The sequence below is a fragment of the Lissotriton helveticus genome, chromosome 6 (assembly GCF_964261635.1).
Source record: "Lissotriton helveticus chromosome 6, aLisHel1.1, whole genome shotgun sequence".
NCBI lineage: Eukaryota > Metazoa > Chordata > Amphibia > Caudata > Salamandridae > Lissotriton > Lissotriton helveticus.
This window is the reverse complement of record NC_136067.1, coordinates 2,039,093,396-2,039,111,583: the sequence shown is the minus strand read 5'-3', so window position 1 is coordinate 2,039,111,583 and position 18,188 is coordinate 2,039,093,396. Positions and strand designations below refer to the sequence as shown.

General features: G+C 44.2%; 1 protein-coding gene across 9 annotated transcripts in view; it reads right to left on the bottom strand.

Annotated features, from left to right (window-relative positions):
• Positions 1 to 18,188, bottom strand: part of MAPRE3 (microtubule associated protein RP/EB family member 3) — a 692,788-nt gene that overhangs the window by 116,998 nt on the left and 557,602 nt on the right. For all 9 annotated transcript variants that reach the window (XM_078650043.1, XM_078650048.1, XM_078650046.1 and 6 more), the window contains one exon: positions 17,283 to 17,437. In XM_078650043.1, coding sequence (XP_078506169.1) covers positions 17,283 to 17,437 — 155 coding nt within the window. The remainder of the gene's footprint in view (positions 1 to 17,282; positions 17,438 to 18,188) is intronic.

The following is an 18,188-nucleotide window of genomic DNA, read 5'->3' as shown; positions in this document are numbered from 1 at the left end:
TATTCCGGGCAGATAACAATTCTGTCTTGGTCGAGTGGAGATTCAGACTGGCACTGGACATCCAGGTCTGGTTGAAGTCCAGGCAGTGGTTTGAGGCACTGGATGTCTGGAGTGGAATAGAATTTCAAATAGAGTTGTGTATCATTGGCATACTGGTGAATTGTGATACTGGTAAATATGAGTAGAGCCCCACAACGCTCTATGTAGAGACTGAAGAGTGGACCGTATGGAACCTTGGGGAACTCCTCATGTGATAAGGATCTTTTTGGATCTGGAGGTGTGCATGTGAATAAACTGGTGTCAGCTGGAAAAATAGGAGCACAGACACTGAAAGACATTGCCAGTGAATTCCATTCAAGACTCCAGGGCATGGATGAAAATCAAAAGATCGAATGTATGGAAGGCAGCTGAGCGGTCCAATAGTATCACAAGAAGGAGTCATCTTCGTCTGGGGCCAAGAGGGTGTCAACTATGATGTGTAAGATAGAGGCTTACATGCTGCAGTGTGATCAGAAGCCAGATTGGTAGCTGTGCAGAAGATGGTTAACACTAATATGATCTTGGAGTTGTGTGTAAACTGCTTATACGATGATCATGTCAAGGATGGGTAGAGGAATGAGGTCATCAGGATCTATTGTAGGTTTCTTTAGGAGTGGGAGGATCTAGCCTTTCTTGAGAACTTCTTGGAAGATGCCTTGAGAGAAGAATGCATTGGCAATGAAGGAGTGAGAGAGCTTTGATCGAGGATAAGACATCACCTTCATAGGAAGTGGTTTTGAGGGAGCTTAGTATGTCGACAAGAACTACAAGAGAAAAGGCTTTGAGGGATAACCAATGCAAGATTTTATGAGACGGGGTGAGTGTCAGAGGAGAAGCAGGCTTGCTGTAAATTTACTTTCAGCTGTTCTGTATATTTTTCACTGAAGAAGAGGTGGATGTCATTGCAATTGTGGAGTGTGGGATCACGGAGTCAGGGGGCGTAGATGTTGTGCTTGACCGTCTTAAAACGCGTTCTGCTTCAGGTGGTAGCTTAATTGATGGTGTGGTATAGTACTCTGCTTTGACCAACATGATGAGCGGTCTCCATGTAGTGTGGAGGGACTGGAGTATCATGAAGTTATTGGGATTTCAGTTTTTCTTCCATTTTCTTTCCTGTCTGCGGGGCAGCGTTGGTCTTCAGAGGTCTTTAGAGCATGAGGGTGCTGGAAGGTTTTGGCTTGAACTTGCATGTTTAAGTTGGCGCATGGATGTTCACACAGTTTTCTAAAAAAGTGATGTTTAGAAGGGTGTTGTGGTATGGGTATGTTGGATGGATGAGGTGATGTGGAGATCTGAGAATTCAGTTTCAATCCTTGTTCTCGACCGTGAGGCATGTGGATGAGAGGAAGGTGGCAGTTGAATGGAGAGTAGAAAGAGGCATGTAAAAAGATTAATGGAGTTCAGGGTTACTAGCTTGCCTAGTAAGCAGGACCAGGAGGACGTCTGGATGACAGCCAGATATCCTCCCTTCTGCAGCGCATGGTTCACAAGATGGATGCTGTTGTCTAGGGTGTGTGAGGATGTGAGGTGAACCATACTTCTATGATGAAGAGGTTGTCAAGTTTATGTGAGGTGATGAGGTCTGGGATGCCTGGAATGTGGACTAAACGCTAATGAATATGAGCTGGAATGTGAGGGTTAGAAGGATGTGTATGAGGTTGGGTCAATGTGCTGTAAGGATGCTATGTGAGTGTTGATATGATTGTGGCGATTAGCAGTATAGTGTGCTGGGTGAGGCACATGATTATATCTTACCCTATAGGTTACAGTGGAACAGGGGTTCTGGTCAAAGGCACTTTCTAGCTGTAACAGGCTCAATCAGGCAATTACCTAGGAATGTCCACCCTCTGCTGGTGTCACGGGCAGTGAAATGCCATGAAGAATTGATGGAAATAGGGAGAAGGCATGAAGTGTTGTCACATATTTTATTTTACAGATGGATGCTGAACAATACAGTGATGTCACTTCTTGTGGAGATGGATGATGGGGAATGAAGTCTGTTTGCTTGGCTTTTTTTGAAGCTGGTTTTGCTGAGAAACCAGTGATGTCACTTTCTGTAAAGATGAATAATGGAAAATGTAGTGATGTCACTTCAAGTGGAGACAGATGATGGAGCAAGAACTCAAGCGCCAGGCAGTCAAGTTTAGCAATATAAGGATGAGATGGAGAATTATGCAAGACATCACGGAGAGCAGGTCGGTCCAGATATGAAGTATTTTTTGGCAGAAGGGACATAAGTAGGAAATCAGGATACCAAAATTGAAGGTGCCAGTCAAGGGCAATGACAATCATCATGATTTTGCAATCAATTGAATTCTCCCTGGGAGAAGCAGAATTCGAGGAAAAATTTAGAAAAATCTTCTCAACCAGCTTATCAAAGGGCATTCCCCAAGGGATTATGCTCAAGAAACCAGTCGGTAAAAGCACTGCCTTTTTCATTTTGTAGTTTGCAAATAAATCTACTTCTGGCTGATCCCAGCAAGAGAAGAGGTCTTTTAGCACTTCACCATTTTAAACCTATCAAATTAGCTCTAATAAATAGCAAATGATCTAGTTGCTTTTGTGTTCTGTAAAACTGGAAGATGAACTATAGTCCCTCACAGACCCGTGCTAGCATTCAAAATCATACTATCTGGGCTGCTTGGGAGAGCCTTCCAGATCACATCTCTCACAGTTTTTTCAAACAGTACATAGAGGACATGTTGTCAACTGCAGAAGACGGTAATCTTTGAGCACTGTGAAGGGAGTTGCCTTATCTTCAACATGGTGATATGATGGGTCTTTTCTCCAGGGTACCATAAAACACTGCGATTACCTATGTGAACAATCCATCATTCAAAAAACACGTTAGTAACCACTTATTAGGAAGCGACCATCAGGCGAAAGGGATGTCTACTAGAAGGTTCTTTTGCCAGCACCATCACTGAAGAGACTGTAGTGCCTTTGCTGACATCTCTACTTAGCTACCCCATTCTCTCGACTTCAGACTTTAATGGTCCTCCAAACATTTCTGCAGAGGTCTCATATGCAGCCTTGCATTCAAGACAAGAGACATGGACCGGGCCATGTCTCTCACAAGAAAGGATCTAACGAACAAGACTTAGCCAGACTTAATTTTAAACATTTGCAAAGTATGGAAAAACCTCATATGCATAAGACACACGTTTCCTCATTCCGTGTCTAGTATTTGCACCTAAGTATTGAATAGATTGAGCTAGCACTAATGTGGATTGTAATGAACTGGAAAAGCATGCCTATTGTGGACGGAAGTTCATGAAAAAACATTTGATGTGAAGCTACAACTAGTCAATCATCTAAATAAGGGTATATGAAAACTAATTTCCAGTTGAGAAGCTAGGACTACTGCCATACCTTTTGAGAAAGATGTGAAAGCTGATTACAGACAAAAAGGTAGTACGATTATTGATAACCTAAGAACATTGAAAATGCTTGTGTCTTTCATAAATGAGTACACAGAAATAGGCGTCTGGCGAATCCAGGCCACACATCTATTCGCCCTGTCGCAGATGAGGAAACACATGATGAGTCTAAATTTCTCTTTTTTATCCACTTGTTCAGCCTTTTAGGATCTGGATTAGGGCAAAACTCATGTTTGGTAATGGTCTTCATCAGGAAATACAAAGAATAAACTCACTTGAATCTATGTCTACCAAAAAGGGATGTGAAAATGTTCTTTACTGAAATAAAGGAATTACTTTGTCTTGTTGAATCCCACAGACGTTAAGGTGTTTGCCTCTGTCTACATTTTCCAGATTGCCTTGTTGGCCAGATAGCCGAATACAGCTGAAAGAAAGGTAACTCGAGCATTTTGTATAGCACTGCGTAGAAGAAAGTCTCAGCGAGGAAGAACATACAACAGACTCAATGGCAGAGAACTGCAGTGAAACGATCAACAGAATCTCATGGCATACAAATTCAAATGTCAGTTGAAATCATGCTTTCCTTAACAATTTCAAAGACGTTTTATCTTTTATCTCTTGGAGAAACTCCAGCGATCCAGTCACTAAATCACAAAGTTATCTCTCGTACTGAATTAGAAGGGCAGAAGAAGAAAATGAGTTACTTACTTGTAACTGCCCTTGCATTAGAAAGGATGTCTCCACAGTCTTCCGGCATGTCTAATTCCTTGAACTCAGCGAGTTCAGTAACCACACATGTAGCTGCAATGGGGCTGGATGTGGATGGAGAATCTGGCCCCTGCTCAATGTTAACAGTGTTGACGATACTGTAAGGTGATGAGGTCTGCATTCTGAGAACAGGAGAAGATCTGTAAACCAGTGCTGGTGTGGCCAACGTGGAGCAATGAGAATTATTCGGCATGGTTCTCTTTTCAGTATCATCAGAAGCCTTGGAATTAACGGAAAGGGAGGGAACAAGTAAGCAAAGAACCCTGTCCACCGTATCAGAAACGCGGTTCCCCATGAACCTTTTTCTGGCTCCCATCTGGCAAAGAATTGACATTTCTGGTTCCAAGAGATCCAAGTTGAGCCTGCCCCATATCAGGAAGATTTAAAAAAAAAATTTTAATGGATTTATAACGCGCTAGAATCGACTCTATCAGAGTATCTCTGCGCACAGAAAGAAAAAAAGAGGAGAAAAAGATGCAGTGCAACAAGTTGGTATTTAATTTAATTCATTGGACATCCAAGGAAGCATAGACTATATCTGAAATAAGAATGTTTTAAGCCTTTTCCTAAACTTCAGGTGTTCTGGGCATTGCCTGAGATCTAAGGGAAGCCTATTCCACCAATTGGGTCCAACAACCGACAAAGCATTACCACCTTGTCTAACCTTCTTTGCTGTTGGAACTCTCAGTAAAAGTTGATTGCTGGACCTCAGGGCCCGAATCGGATTGTATGGGATGAATTTATTTTTCCAATAGGGTGGGGGCCTCCTCCATGTAGGCTCTTATGGATCAAGCAGTAAATATTAAAATAGATCCTATTACGAACTGAGAGCCAATGTAATTTATTCAGAAGGGGTTTAGATGGAGTTCTAGGTGGGGCATTCAGTACTAGCCTTGCCGCAGTATTTTGTACCACCTGAAGTTTTGCAAGCACACCTTCATTGGCAGATAGCAGCAGTCCGTTGCAATAATCAAGGCGGCCCAATATCAATGCCTGCACCAAGGTTTTTCTAGTAGAGTCAGGTAAAATTATGAAAACTTTCCGTAGAAGTCCGATGACATGAAAAAATTGGCCAACCACCCAGTTTCCATGCTGTTTGAAAGAGAGTGCGCCATCAAGGCGTACCCCTAGGTTTTTTACAACCAGTTTTGGCTCAGGCATTAGTCCAAGCTCACATGGCCACCAATCTGGTGTCCACCGGGTTTTAGCCTCTCCAAAAAGCAAGATTTCGGTCTTGTTAACATTACATTGGAGATAGTTCTGTGCCATCCATGTAGCCACAGCTTTCATGCCTTCGGAAAACGCCATCCGCACTTCGTCGGTGAGATTCTTGAAAGGAAACAAGAGCTGGGTATCATCCGTGTAGGAAACGGGGATGAACCCAAATTCTCTCAGAATTCCGGCCAGGGGTGCCACATAGATATTAAAAAGAGTAGGGCTCAAACAAGAGCCCTGAGGCACCCCCTTGGTGATCTTAATCTCAGCCGACCTAAATGGGCCCATGCTGACAGCTTGGGAGCGGTTGGTCATGAAACTTTTTAACCAGGCTAAGGCTGTGCTCTCAATTCCGATCGTGGTCAAGCGTTCGATTACGATCTTATGAGATATCGTGTCGAACGCTGCCGACAGATCTAATAGCACCAAGATGACGGAATATCCCCTATCTTGGTACATGAGGAGATCATCGGTCACAGACAGCAAGGCGGACTCAGTGCCATGTTTTGGTCTAAAGCCAAATTGAGAACAGTCTAGCCTTTCAGTCTGTTCAATGTAGTTGGATACACTTTTGTTGACATGTTTCTCTATAAGCTTCCCCATGAGGGGAAGTAGAGATATGGGCCTAAGATTAGACATGTCAGTCCAGGGAGTGGAAGAGTTTTTCCTAATAGGCCTCACCAGTGCTTTCTTCCATTCACCTGGGACACGACCTTCCTTTAATGAAAGATTAACCAGGTTTTGAATCTGTGGGTTCAGAGTGTTCCCTACAACTGGCATGATCGTAGCCGGGATGATATCTAAAGGACTACCACTCTTAATCTGGCCTAAATAGCATTCTACCTCTACCAAAGAGATGGGGGGAAAAGTGTCCAGAGTCATTTGTCCTGGTTTTTTACCTTCATCCAAGAATGTAGCCATAACTTCTGTGGAGGACAAATTTACTCTGGTGATGTCATCGTGTATCCTATTTACCTTATTGGTGAAAAATTGAGCAACTTCATTGCATAATTGTTGGGACGCTACTTCCGGGGTTTCACAAGCAGCCGGCTTCAGAAATGATTGGAGGGTTTGATAAAGAATTCTGGGGGCATTCCCTGCGGCCGAAAGTAAGAGATTCAATATGCGATTTTCGAGCGCATCGAATTTCTTTATGGTAGGTGGTAAGAGCTGCCCAATAATGGGTCATGTCTATGTCGGAGTGGGTCGTTCTCCACCGTTTCTCCAACTTTCTGGCTGTTTGTTTGAGTATTCTTAAATGCTCCGAGAACCATACTTCCTGTTTCCGAGCTTGGCGGGGTTTAAATATTTTCATGGGGGCAATACTGTCAACCACTTTAAGCACAGCTTGGTTAAAGTTGGCTAAAACCCTATCCACGTCCTCGGGAGGATTAATAGAGGGCTCAATGAACTGTTCCTGAAAAACTTCCGGAGTTATCTTGTGCCATTGCCTGCGTCTACTCGGCAAGGCTTGTGCCTGGGCGGGAATTTTACCAAAATGGGAAGTATGGAAATCCATAATAAAATGATCTGTCCAGCTTACTTGTTTAGGGGGGCACATGTAATGGTGTTAACTTTATGTGTAAAAATCAGGTCTAAAGTATGCCCTGCCTGGTGAGTAGGGCCTGAGTTCACCTGAGTAAGTACAAACATGGAAAGGTCTGTCAATAGGGAGTGTCCATCTCCATTTTCCTTCAGGTCGCTGTGAACATTAAAATCTCCTAGGAGTATGAATTCACTCTCCATATCAATGTGCCTAGCTAAAATCTCAAGCAATGAGATATTAAAACTGGCATAAGGTCCTGGCGGGCGATAGACTAATGCCCCTTTGTAGCTAATTTTTATTCGAAATATCGACTTTAAACACTAAAATCTCTAATTCCGGACTACTATTTTCTTCTAGGATAGTGATCAAGAGATTGTGTTTATATACAATCGCTATAACTCCTCCAATTTTTGTTGGACGGTCTAACCTGGCTATTCTGTACCCCTCGGGGATCCCTAAGGTGATTGCCGGGACTGAATGAGGTTTTAGCCATGTTTCAGTTAGGTAACAGAGTTCAGGTTGCATGGAGGAGATTAGGTCCCATACTTCGCTATAATGCCTGGATAAGGATCTAATATTACACAAGAGATTTCTACTTATCAGTGAACACTGTGGGGCTCCCTTCAGAACAGGGCTATCGGACAGATAACGTTTTGGATAATCAAGTTGGGTTTGAAAACGGCATGTACGACAGGAGAAAGGACCCTCAGGCGATAATCCTCCTCCTCCTACACAGGCCAGATGAGATGGCGTCCACAATCTCAAGTGGTCATGAGATGAGTATGTTACCCGTATATTAGCGTAGTCTGCCATAAGAGCCGATGTAGGGGGCATGGCCCCTGGCCCCGTCCAGTCGCAGACGGGCTTCTCTCTGGCTTGTCTCAGGCGCTGTATCAGGAGCGCCCGCGCACGACCGCTGCGCGCTCTTAGTGACGAGAGGGCTAAATAGCCCGTCCGTGTGTCATCTAGAACGCTAACCGCTCCAGTTGGCCGGAAACACCTGGCTCTCCCTGGCCCGCCCTCCGCTCAACGGTACTAACTACCGAGTCGGACCGGGGCGGGCAGGATGGAACGTCGAGCACAGGTGTCCTGGGTGAGTAACAGCGCCCCTTATGTTTCTAGAACACAATGATAATGTCCAGAAATAAAGAGTGTTAAAAAGACAGCGCTAGTGTGAAAAATAAAAAATGCACGTAATCTGCAATTCACAGTTCACATTTAAAAGCTAGCATTTATTTTATAAAATGATATCAATCAACTCAGAGGCTGAAAACAAGGGATCAGAGCAGCAAGCACCTAGATCGTGCCCAATGACTGTTGCATAAGCGAAGCGGGTCGGGGAGACACGGCCACTGCCCCTCCTTACCGCAACACGCCGCCGCTCCTCGCTGCCTAAATAGCCCGTCCGTGTGTCATCTAGAACGCTAACCGCTCCAGTTGGCCGGAAACACCTGGCTCTCCCTGGCCTGCCCTCCGCTCAACGGTACTAACTACCGAGGCGGACCGGGGCGGGCAGGATGGAACGTCGAGCACAGGCGTCCTGCGTGAGTAACAGCGCCCCTTACGTTTCTAGAACACAATGATAATGTCCAGAAATAAAGAGTGTTAAAAACACAGCGCTAGTGTGAAAAATAAAAAATGCACGTAATCTGTAATTCACAGTTCACATTTAAAAGCTAGCATTTATTTTATAAAATGATAACAATCAACTCAGAGGCTGAAAACAAGGGATCAGAGCAGCAAGCACCTAGATCGTGCCCAATGACTGTTGCATAAGCGAAGCGGGGAGACACTGCCACTGCCCCTCCTTACCGCCCCACTGCCCCTCCTTAAGATGGAGTCGAGAACCTTTTGATCTAGCTCCCTTTTGTGGCAAGACTTGGAAGTCCTGCTCAAGGTATCCGCCAGACTGTCCTTCACTTCTGAGAGATGTTCCACCTTGAGATATATGTGGTGAGAGAGAAGCCACTTCCATATTTCCTGTGCTTCCTGCGATAGGATGTGGGAGCGTGTGCCTCCTTGTTTGTTCAGGTAATGCATGCATGTGGTATCGTCTGTCCTTATCAGAACCAAGAATCCATGAATCCTTGGGAGGAAAGCCTGTAAGGCTTAAGAAATGGCTCAGAGCGCCAGAAAATATATGTGCATTTTTTAAAGCGCTTTGGAGCACTTGGCCCTTATTCCCTCATCCTTCTAGAGAAGCGTCTGTAGTGAGGTCGAAATACGACGTCCGAGAAAGGAAAATTAGCCCTATTTAGAGATTTCTGGGCGCTGCCACCAGAGCAGAGCTGCCAGTGTGACAGGAGTTATTCGCACCAGGTTGTCGAACGATCCGGTCATCTGAAGCCATTGATTGTATAGTTCCTCCTGTATTGATCTCATTCTTAGACTTGCAGAGGACATCATGCCCAGTAGAGATTTTATCAGCCTCACAGAAGCAAACTTTTTTCCTCTTTTTTTTGATACTAGAGAAATTAGATGTGTTTGTTTTTCTGTGGACAAAGATAGTATCGAAGACTACTCTGAGAAAAGGCATCTTTTGAGACGGTTGAGGAACTGACTTCTGAAAATTGAGAGTTAGCCCCAGGGAACAAAACATTTGTAGGTAGATTGACATTGCTTTTGAGGCTTGTCGAAAAGACGGTGCTTTCACTAACCAGTCTAGGTAGGGAAACAGCTGCAGGCGCTGCAGCCTGAGATGAGCAGCAACTGGAGCCAGACATTTTGTGAATACGCTTGGTGCTGACCGCAGCCCAAAAGGGAGTACTCTGAACTGAAAATGAGCATCTGCCACAGTGAAACGGAGAAACTTTGGAAGTTTGGGATGAATAGGGAAGTGGATATATGCATCCTGCAAATCTAGTGTTGTCATAAAATCTGCATGATAGAAAAGCTGTAGTATCTCTTGAAGAGTGACCATGCGGGAGGACTTCTTCTGCAGATATTTGTTTAATTATCTTAGATATAGAATTAGCCTCCGCTCTCCCAACTTCTTTCTTATCAGAAAGAAACTGGAATAAAAACCTTTCCCCACCTGAGAGTGAGGCACTCTTTCTATAGCTCCTTTCTGGAGCATAACCATGACTTCTTTTCTGAGAAGTTTGAGATGAGTTGGAAGCCTCTTCAGAGGAGGAGGAGGCGGTGGGATCTTTATGAATTCTAGGGTATGACCATACTTTACTATGTCCAGGACCCACTTGTCCGAAGTGATTTTTCTCCATTGGTCGAAATGTAAACAAATATTTGCGGCATTGGAGTTAATTCGTGGCCGAATTGTTGCAGGTGCTAGGGAGAGGTCACTGTTTTCTAGCATTGTCCCTGGTCTGAGGAACTCTATACAATTGCTGTTGTTGATAGCCATTTCTATATTGGTAAGTCTGTGGCTAGTATTTCCGATATTTCCCTCGAAAGGAATATGATCCTCTGCCACAGGCTCCTCGAAAGGGTGTCTTCCTATACTGGAGTGTTCCTAAAGCTTTAGCTGTATCCGTGTACTTCTTTATTTCCTGTAAGGCATCGTCAATGTGTTTGCCAAACAGTGCCTCCCTATTTAATGGCATGTCTAAGATCTTACTTTGCACCTCAGGACAAAAGGTGGTAGAGCCATCCTTGGTGACGGAGAACTGCTGCTCCAGCTAGTTGCCTAAAACCTAACAAAGCCGAATCCATAGATATGTCTATAACTTCTGATGCTGACCTTTCCCCTTCAAGTAGAATCTTCCTTGCTTCTTGTTTTTTGTCGTCTGGCAACAAAACTGAGGTACGTTGCAGCATCAGACCACGTTTGGTGGTCGTTATCTCCCTAGAATTGCTAAGGAATTTGCTGCACGCACTGACGCACCCACCATAGTGGTGAATCTCTTCCCAATATTGCCCAAGCGCCTTCCATCCTTATATGGTGGCGCAGTAATGGGTACTGAAGGATTCTGAGATCTCCGCTACACATCCTGGGAATTCTACTGAATCAGGCTTAGGTTGTCCTACCAGGCATGCAGGTGCATCGTCTGGGGCCTTGTATTTGTTGTCAATTCTCAAGAGGCTTGCCAGCACTGAATAGGGATTCATGATCTTAACACCTTCTTCCCAGATATGATCAATGATGGGAATTGCACGGACAGATTTTCTGTTTTGGTCCTTAAAATCATATAAAAAATAGTCAGATGATTAACAGGCATGGGTGGGTGGAAACAATTTGCTGCTCTCTCCATAATAGCATGAAAGCCCCATATATCCTCAGGAGGAGAATCAATTGCTTGAAGAGCTGGCAGACAAGGTATCCGAATTGAGTAGTCTTCCCACACATCTATGGTAGTTTTTGGAGCCATTTTTGAAGCAGCTTTTCCCATAGATTTCTCCTCATAAGGGAATGGTAGCTTCCCTTTTCTAGAGGTAGTATGCTGAGACTCATGATGGGTCTTTTTTGAAGATTTCTTGTGTCCCTCAGGGGATTCCTCTGATATGTCCCTTTTCTTTGCCAGATGGACAGACGCCTGGGAACTAATACTGCCTTCCTCATCAAACACCACAGAGGTCTTTAATTTCACCCTTTCCAGCCAAATAAGCAATCTGCCTTCCCTGTCTTTTAAGGTTTTGGAGGAAAAAGTCCTGCAGATCCTACAGTCCTTTACTTTATGTGGAAGGTACAGGCAATAAATACAATCCTTGTTGGGATCGTCAAAATTAAGCCTTTTTTCACCACATGACCCACAAGGCCTGAATAATCTTTTTTTAGAAGAATCAGACATCATGTACTCACAAAATCCAATAGAAGAGAAAGAAAACTGAGCAGAGCTCAGGGAGACTCCGTCACGACATGTAGTAGAAATTCTGAGGGACTTGCCTCTCTGTGGAGTGTTCTAGAGGGTACTAGAGCCTTATTGGCTGTGTTTCAACTTTGGTTCTTTTTTACAGAAGGACAGAGATGACCTACTGCAATGACTATGCAGTGCATTATAGCATATTATGATATGCATTACTACTACTATATATGTTTATTTTTACCATGAGACTTCCATCTAGATAGCAGGGATTAATCAAGCAAGTATGTGAATCTACGAAAGATCCAATACTGGATAACTAGTAGTCTTGATAATATCCATACTGCTACTCCGTCATCTAGGCCACACTCCCTGATGATTCATCTTTTGAAGATTTTGGTAATCTGTTTGAACAGAAAACCTTTGCATTTTGGGTGTCCTGCTCAGGACTACAGTGGGACACTTTCTGCACTCTGGACTGGTGCTGGGATTAACTGTTGGCTGACTGCTTAAGGATGCCCAAAAGAGCCAGTGGTTGAGCGTCAGGCCAGCCAGAAGTTAACATGATCTCCTCAGCTATTTCTGGGGCCCCAGAGCTAATCATGGTAGCAGTGCAAAACTGTTCTATTGTGCTGTGTGCCACGCTGATGAGTGGTCCGTCATGTTTAAGGTTACTGTGATGGTGTGTAAGATGGACTACCAGGGGCTGTTGTGCAAACAGAAGGAGGGGGCCGAGTGTCCCCTCTCCCGGAGCCGTACATGGCCCTCGCAGACCTTCCCGAGCCTTGGGGACCTTCACCTCCCCGGGGCTTTCCTTTTTAAAACAAAGACAGGGCCACGTTGAACCCCCCCCCCCCCCGGCCGTACTCGGCCCCGGGGACCACAGCCCACAGCCCCCAGCCCCCAGGGGCTGCCCATGCAAAGAGAATAGGGGGGATTGTGCAGCACCCCTCCTGGAGCCATACATGCCTCCTGCTATATCCCACACGACCCACCCCCGGAACATAGCGGTTTGCTTTTGCTTGGCCGGAGCTTTGACAGCCCCCGCCAAGCAAAACCAAACACTATGGTTCCAGTGGGTGGGAGCTGCCAAAGTGCTACCGACCAATGGAAGCGGAGGTTCCATCTCTTTCTCTGCCCGCAGGATTGTGCGAAGGGTTTCATCTATTTCCCAGCCCACAGGGATGTGGGAAGGGAAAGAGATGAAATGATTGCTTCTGCATGGAGGGATCTGCCTTTCTAACAGCTCCCTCCAGGCAGCATTAATGGCGGGTCCCGCAGGAGCCGGGGAGCTGGCTCGGACCACAGGGGCCTCTAGACTCCCCTCCTGCGGTCCTGGGGAAAAAGAACAGAGGAGGCAATATGAACAACAGAAATGAGCGGAGAGAGGCAGAATAAAGGTCAGAAACAAGCTGTAAGAGGGAGAATAATGGTCAGCAGCAAGCAGAAAGAGGCAAAATAATGGGCAGAACAAGGCAAAATAGAGGGCAGAAGCAAGGAGAGAAGAGGCAGAAAAATTTGCAGAAAACGAGCGGAGGAGGCAAAATACCGAAGGCAGCAGAGAGTAGTGGACTACAGGCAAGCTGGAAAGGAGGACAGTCACTGTGCACCCACTGACAGACGCACTCATACACACACACACACCCACTCGTCACTCATACACCCACTGACAGATTCAGTCAAGCACTCATTCACCCAGTCAGACCCATTTAGAGACTAACACCCACTCACAGACCCACTCAGAGACTCATGCACACACGCACTCACAGACCCACTCAGAAACTCACGCACCCACTCACAGAGCCACTGAGACACTCATGCACCCACTCACAGACACAGTCAGACTCTTGCAAGCTCTCACAGAGCCAGTCATCCACCCACTCGCAGACCTACTCAGACACTCATGTTCTTATTCACAGACCCAGAGACTCATGCACCCACTCACAGATCCACTCACTTACGCACCCACTGACTGACTGACCCACTGAGACTCATTCATCCACTCACAGACCTTCAAAGGCACTCATGCACCCACTCATAGACCCAGTCAGAGACTCACGCACCGATTCACAGACCCACTCAGAAGCTCATGCACTCACTCACAGACCCACTGAGACTCAAACTCACTCACAGACCCACTTAAGACATTCATGCACCCACTCACAGAGCGACTCAGACATTCATCCACCGACTCACAGACCCAAACATACACCTAACACCCACTCATAGACCTACTGAGACACTCATGCACTCACTCACACAGTGTCAAGGGTTAGTGGTTACATTTAGGAAATACAATTTAAAAAACTTAGAAATTCACTTAAAAAACTAAGTCTTCAGGGACGTTATAGTTAGGAAACAGTAAAAAAAAACATAGAATTCCACTTAAAAACTAAAGGTTACAGGGACAGTATAGTTAGGAAATAGAATTAAAAAACCATAGAAAGTCACTGTAAAAAAACAAAGGTTACAGGGACGTTATAATTAGGCTGAGATTTCACTCATGCAAAACCAGTGTAACTCAGCAGTTATAGTTAGCTGAGTCAACTATAACGTATGCCCCTGCAATGAACTGCTTATGACCTCACATATTACATCACTCATGACATGGTCAGTGACATCACTGATGATATCATCCACAGAAGCACTCACTCACTCACGACCCCAAACAACCTCTCATACACCCACTCACACACCCTCACAACCACTCATACCCATTGAGAGACCCATACAAGTACTCCCACAACCACTCATTCATCCATAGGGCCACTCACACAATCACTCACTCCAATAGCTATGCATACAACCAGTCACTTACTCATACAGACACTCACACACACACTCACCCATAGAGCTACTCACACACCCACTCACTCACCTATATAGTCTCTCAACAGCCCCTCATTAATACACTCACCCACACAACCACTAACATACCCATTCACACATCCATACAAGCACTCACATCCGCTCACTTTCCTATATAGCCCTTCACACGGACACTCAATCTCCAATAAGCAACTTACACAGCCACACACTCACCCATACACTTACTCACAGACCCATAGTCTCTCAACACAGCCACTCACCAATACAAGCACTCACTCTCACCCACACAACCACATACATACCCATTCACACATCCATACAAATACTCTCACATCTGCTCAATCTTCCATACAGCCATTCAGACACTCACTCTCCAATACAGCCTCTTGCACACCTCACTTAACTAAACACCCACTCAAAAAGCCACTCACACAGCCACTCACACATCCACTCATCCACCCATAAAGCCAGCAACCCATACACCCACTCACTCACCCATAGAGCCACTCACATTCCCACTAACTCACCAATACAGCCCCTCACTCACCCACCCACACACTACTCACACATCCACCTATACACCCATACAGCCACTCAAACACACACTGAGTCACACAGCCACTCACATAATATATGTTAAAAGGGGGAACATCACTTACAACGCAACTTTTACCACGCAGTGCCTTTACGACGCAACTTTTACAACGCAAACCATTACAACGAAATGCGCTGGGGGGGCGCTCTAGGATAGGGAATGTGTTTAATGTACTATCCAACACCTTCCCTACTATCCACGGGGACTGGAGTTGGAATAGTAAATTAAACAATTCACTATCCAGCGCCTAAAAGCATTATGCGTTGTAATGGTATGCGTTGTAAAAATCGCGTTGTAAAAGCATGCGATGTAAAAGCATGCGTTGTAATGTCGTACATCCGTTAAAAGTAGTACCACTCATTAGTAATGCACCTAGTATACTAATAGTATACTAATATAACTTTTGTCGTAGGTTAGTATAGATCTTTAAGACTCAAACACTTAGGAAACACTTACAGTCATTGGATGATGTCATTTGGAATGTCATCAGTGATTTCATTGACCAGGTCATGAGTGATGTAATAAGTGAGGTCATAAGCAATGCCTTGTAGGGGCGTAAGTTATAGTTAGCTCAGCTAACAATAACTTCTAAATTTCACTGGTTTTGTAGGAGTGAAATCTGAGTCTAACTACAACATCCCTCTAACCTTTGTTTTTTCCAGCTAATACATATAGATATATATTCATACAAAGTACCTATACGTTGAATTATAAATTGTAAATCTATATTGACCTGTATGTACTTAACCTCAGGATTTTGTTGTAGTCGATATTTTGGCAGGTTGATATTAAAACATCAATATTCTAGTAAGGAAAAATACCCAGGTGTACTAAAAGATCTGTATGAGGTGCATGGGTTAAGTACAGCCAGTCATAGAGTAGGAATCACATAGTATATTTTGAGATGTATGTGTAACTCAGCTACAGAAAAAGTTGTCCTATCCATGTGCATAAGCTACACCTAGTGGAGAAGTGTGGCTCAATGGTTAGAGCGGCAGACCCTGATTCAGAGGTCTAGCCCGGGACCAGGATTCAATTCCCCGCCTCGGCGGTTCTTGGGCTCAAAATTCCACGGACCTGATAATTCTCGCCTCGGTGCCTATTCCAATCATGGAGTCCCACTCTGCAACTCTGGGCAATAGCTTGCTTAATCTCCACAACGGCTCCCACAACGCTAAGGATGCCTGGCCTCCACCTTGGGGGTGCCCAGGAGTGGACACCTCACAGGGAAAGCCAGGATGGGTTCCACAGCGGTATTCGTACAAGCGCCCTTGAGACCCTTGCAGGTGAGTAGTGCGCTATACAAGTATCAATTTTACCTAAATCCCAAAGCAGCAAGCTTGTGTAAATACACAACTGCATTGTCAGTTTGCTCAGAAGTATATTAAAACGGTCACATTTTTTAACTAAAGTTACAACAGTAAGCACTCTCTGTCATAGAAGTTGACTGAAAAAATCTATACAAATGTAGTAAAAGCCCATCCAGTGATTCACAAAGACTTTCACAGGCATTTCCCACTTCCATCTAAGTTGCATCTGAAAATCCAGCTGTATGTGCTAGTAAAGGTGTGGGAAAGTGCTTCAATTCACCCAGTATTTACAGCAATGTTTTGGAAGGGAAGACATGTTAGTGAAATCATTATAAAAAAGATAGTAAAAAGCATAAGTTGATATAAATTTCTTAAAGCGTCTTCCCTTACACCAGAATATTTCACGCAGTGTGTAGACTATGCACACAGATTTAGTTATTCATGTGTAACTGAGATTGCTTTTGAATATGGTAAATTGATAAATGATGACTACGAGGGTTTGAAACGTGCAGACATGTGGAATTTGTAAGTGGGGATACTGCAGTGGAGTGCACTGGCAGAGGTGTGTTGGGTGTCCTGTGCAAGCTATTCTAGCCTGACCAGTCTTCCCTAAGTGGATCTGAGCAGCCAGGATAAATAGTGGAGTTAGTGCAGATAGGGTGCCTTTGAGGGGCCCTCTTTATGACAGGGTTGTTCCAGACACCAGAAACCGACACAAAACTAGGTTTCAAGATTTTTTTGCAGTTGATAAAAGGGAATACAACTAAAGTTTGAGAGAAGGCTTCACGTTTTATAATGAAACAGGTTAATTTAAAATGTACCAAGGGAAAATGTTACTCTTACCTGCTGGTTGAGTTCGACTATCTGTGCATCGACTTCACTGCCGCCGTTCCTGGTTGCAGGTAGGTTTTTCCGTAAATTTGAATTTATGGAAGCATTTGGCAATCGTGCTGGTGGCGTCATATTCTTGGGACCTGTTGGAGACGTTCTCTGTGGAACTTCAGTAGTCCGATAAAGGGTGACAAAAGATTCAAGTAGATAAGAGTTCAAAACAACACAAGTATTTTCTATTTCTTTAAGCTAGGAATGTGACTTCTGGTGATGCTGTGAAACAGTATTGCCAATGTGGCTGACTGTGCCAAAGTCTGCGCTTCCACCAACAAGGCATAATGTGAATGGCAATGCTGGGATTAAAGGTTGAATTGGCAGCACCACAAAAAATATTGTACGTCTAAATTTTACATGATTTTTAGTATAATTGATTAACACCACTATGAACTAATACATTCAAAATAATGTTTGATATTTTCTATTAAGATTAAACAACTTCTCATCTACCTCACAGTTCAGACAATCCAATAATTATTTAAAACAGGATTTCAAGTATAAAATTGATAACTTAATAATAGCGGTTTCCCGGACAACAATTTGGCCTCATCTGCCTGATTTAAAGTGGAAAGTTAATAACATTAAAATGCTGTGTACTCTTAACCCCAGATAATAATATCCACGCAATTCCAGAATCCATAAGACTCTCTCTACAGCAGACAGAAAATGAGGAGACGAGGGCGATGTTTGAGCGCAGGATCTCAAAACCTAAGCTTGCAAATACAGTTGTTAAGAAGAGAAGATAGGAAAGAGTATTCCTGTGTTATACACAACCTGTGATTTGGCAAACATATTATGTCAGGACCCGGAGCCGAGGATTTTTCCAACACTTTCGTAATGTATTAAACCGCCGCCATTTCT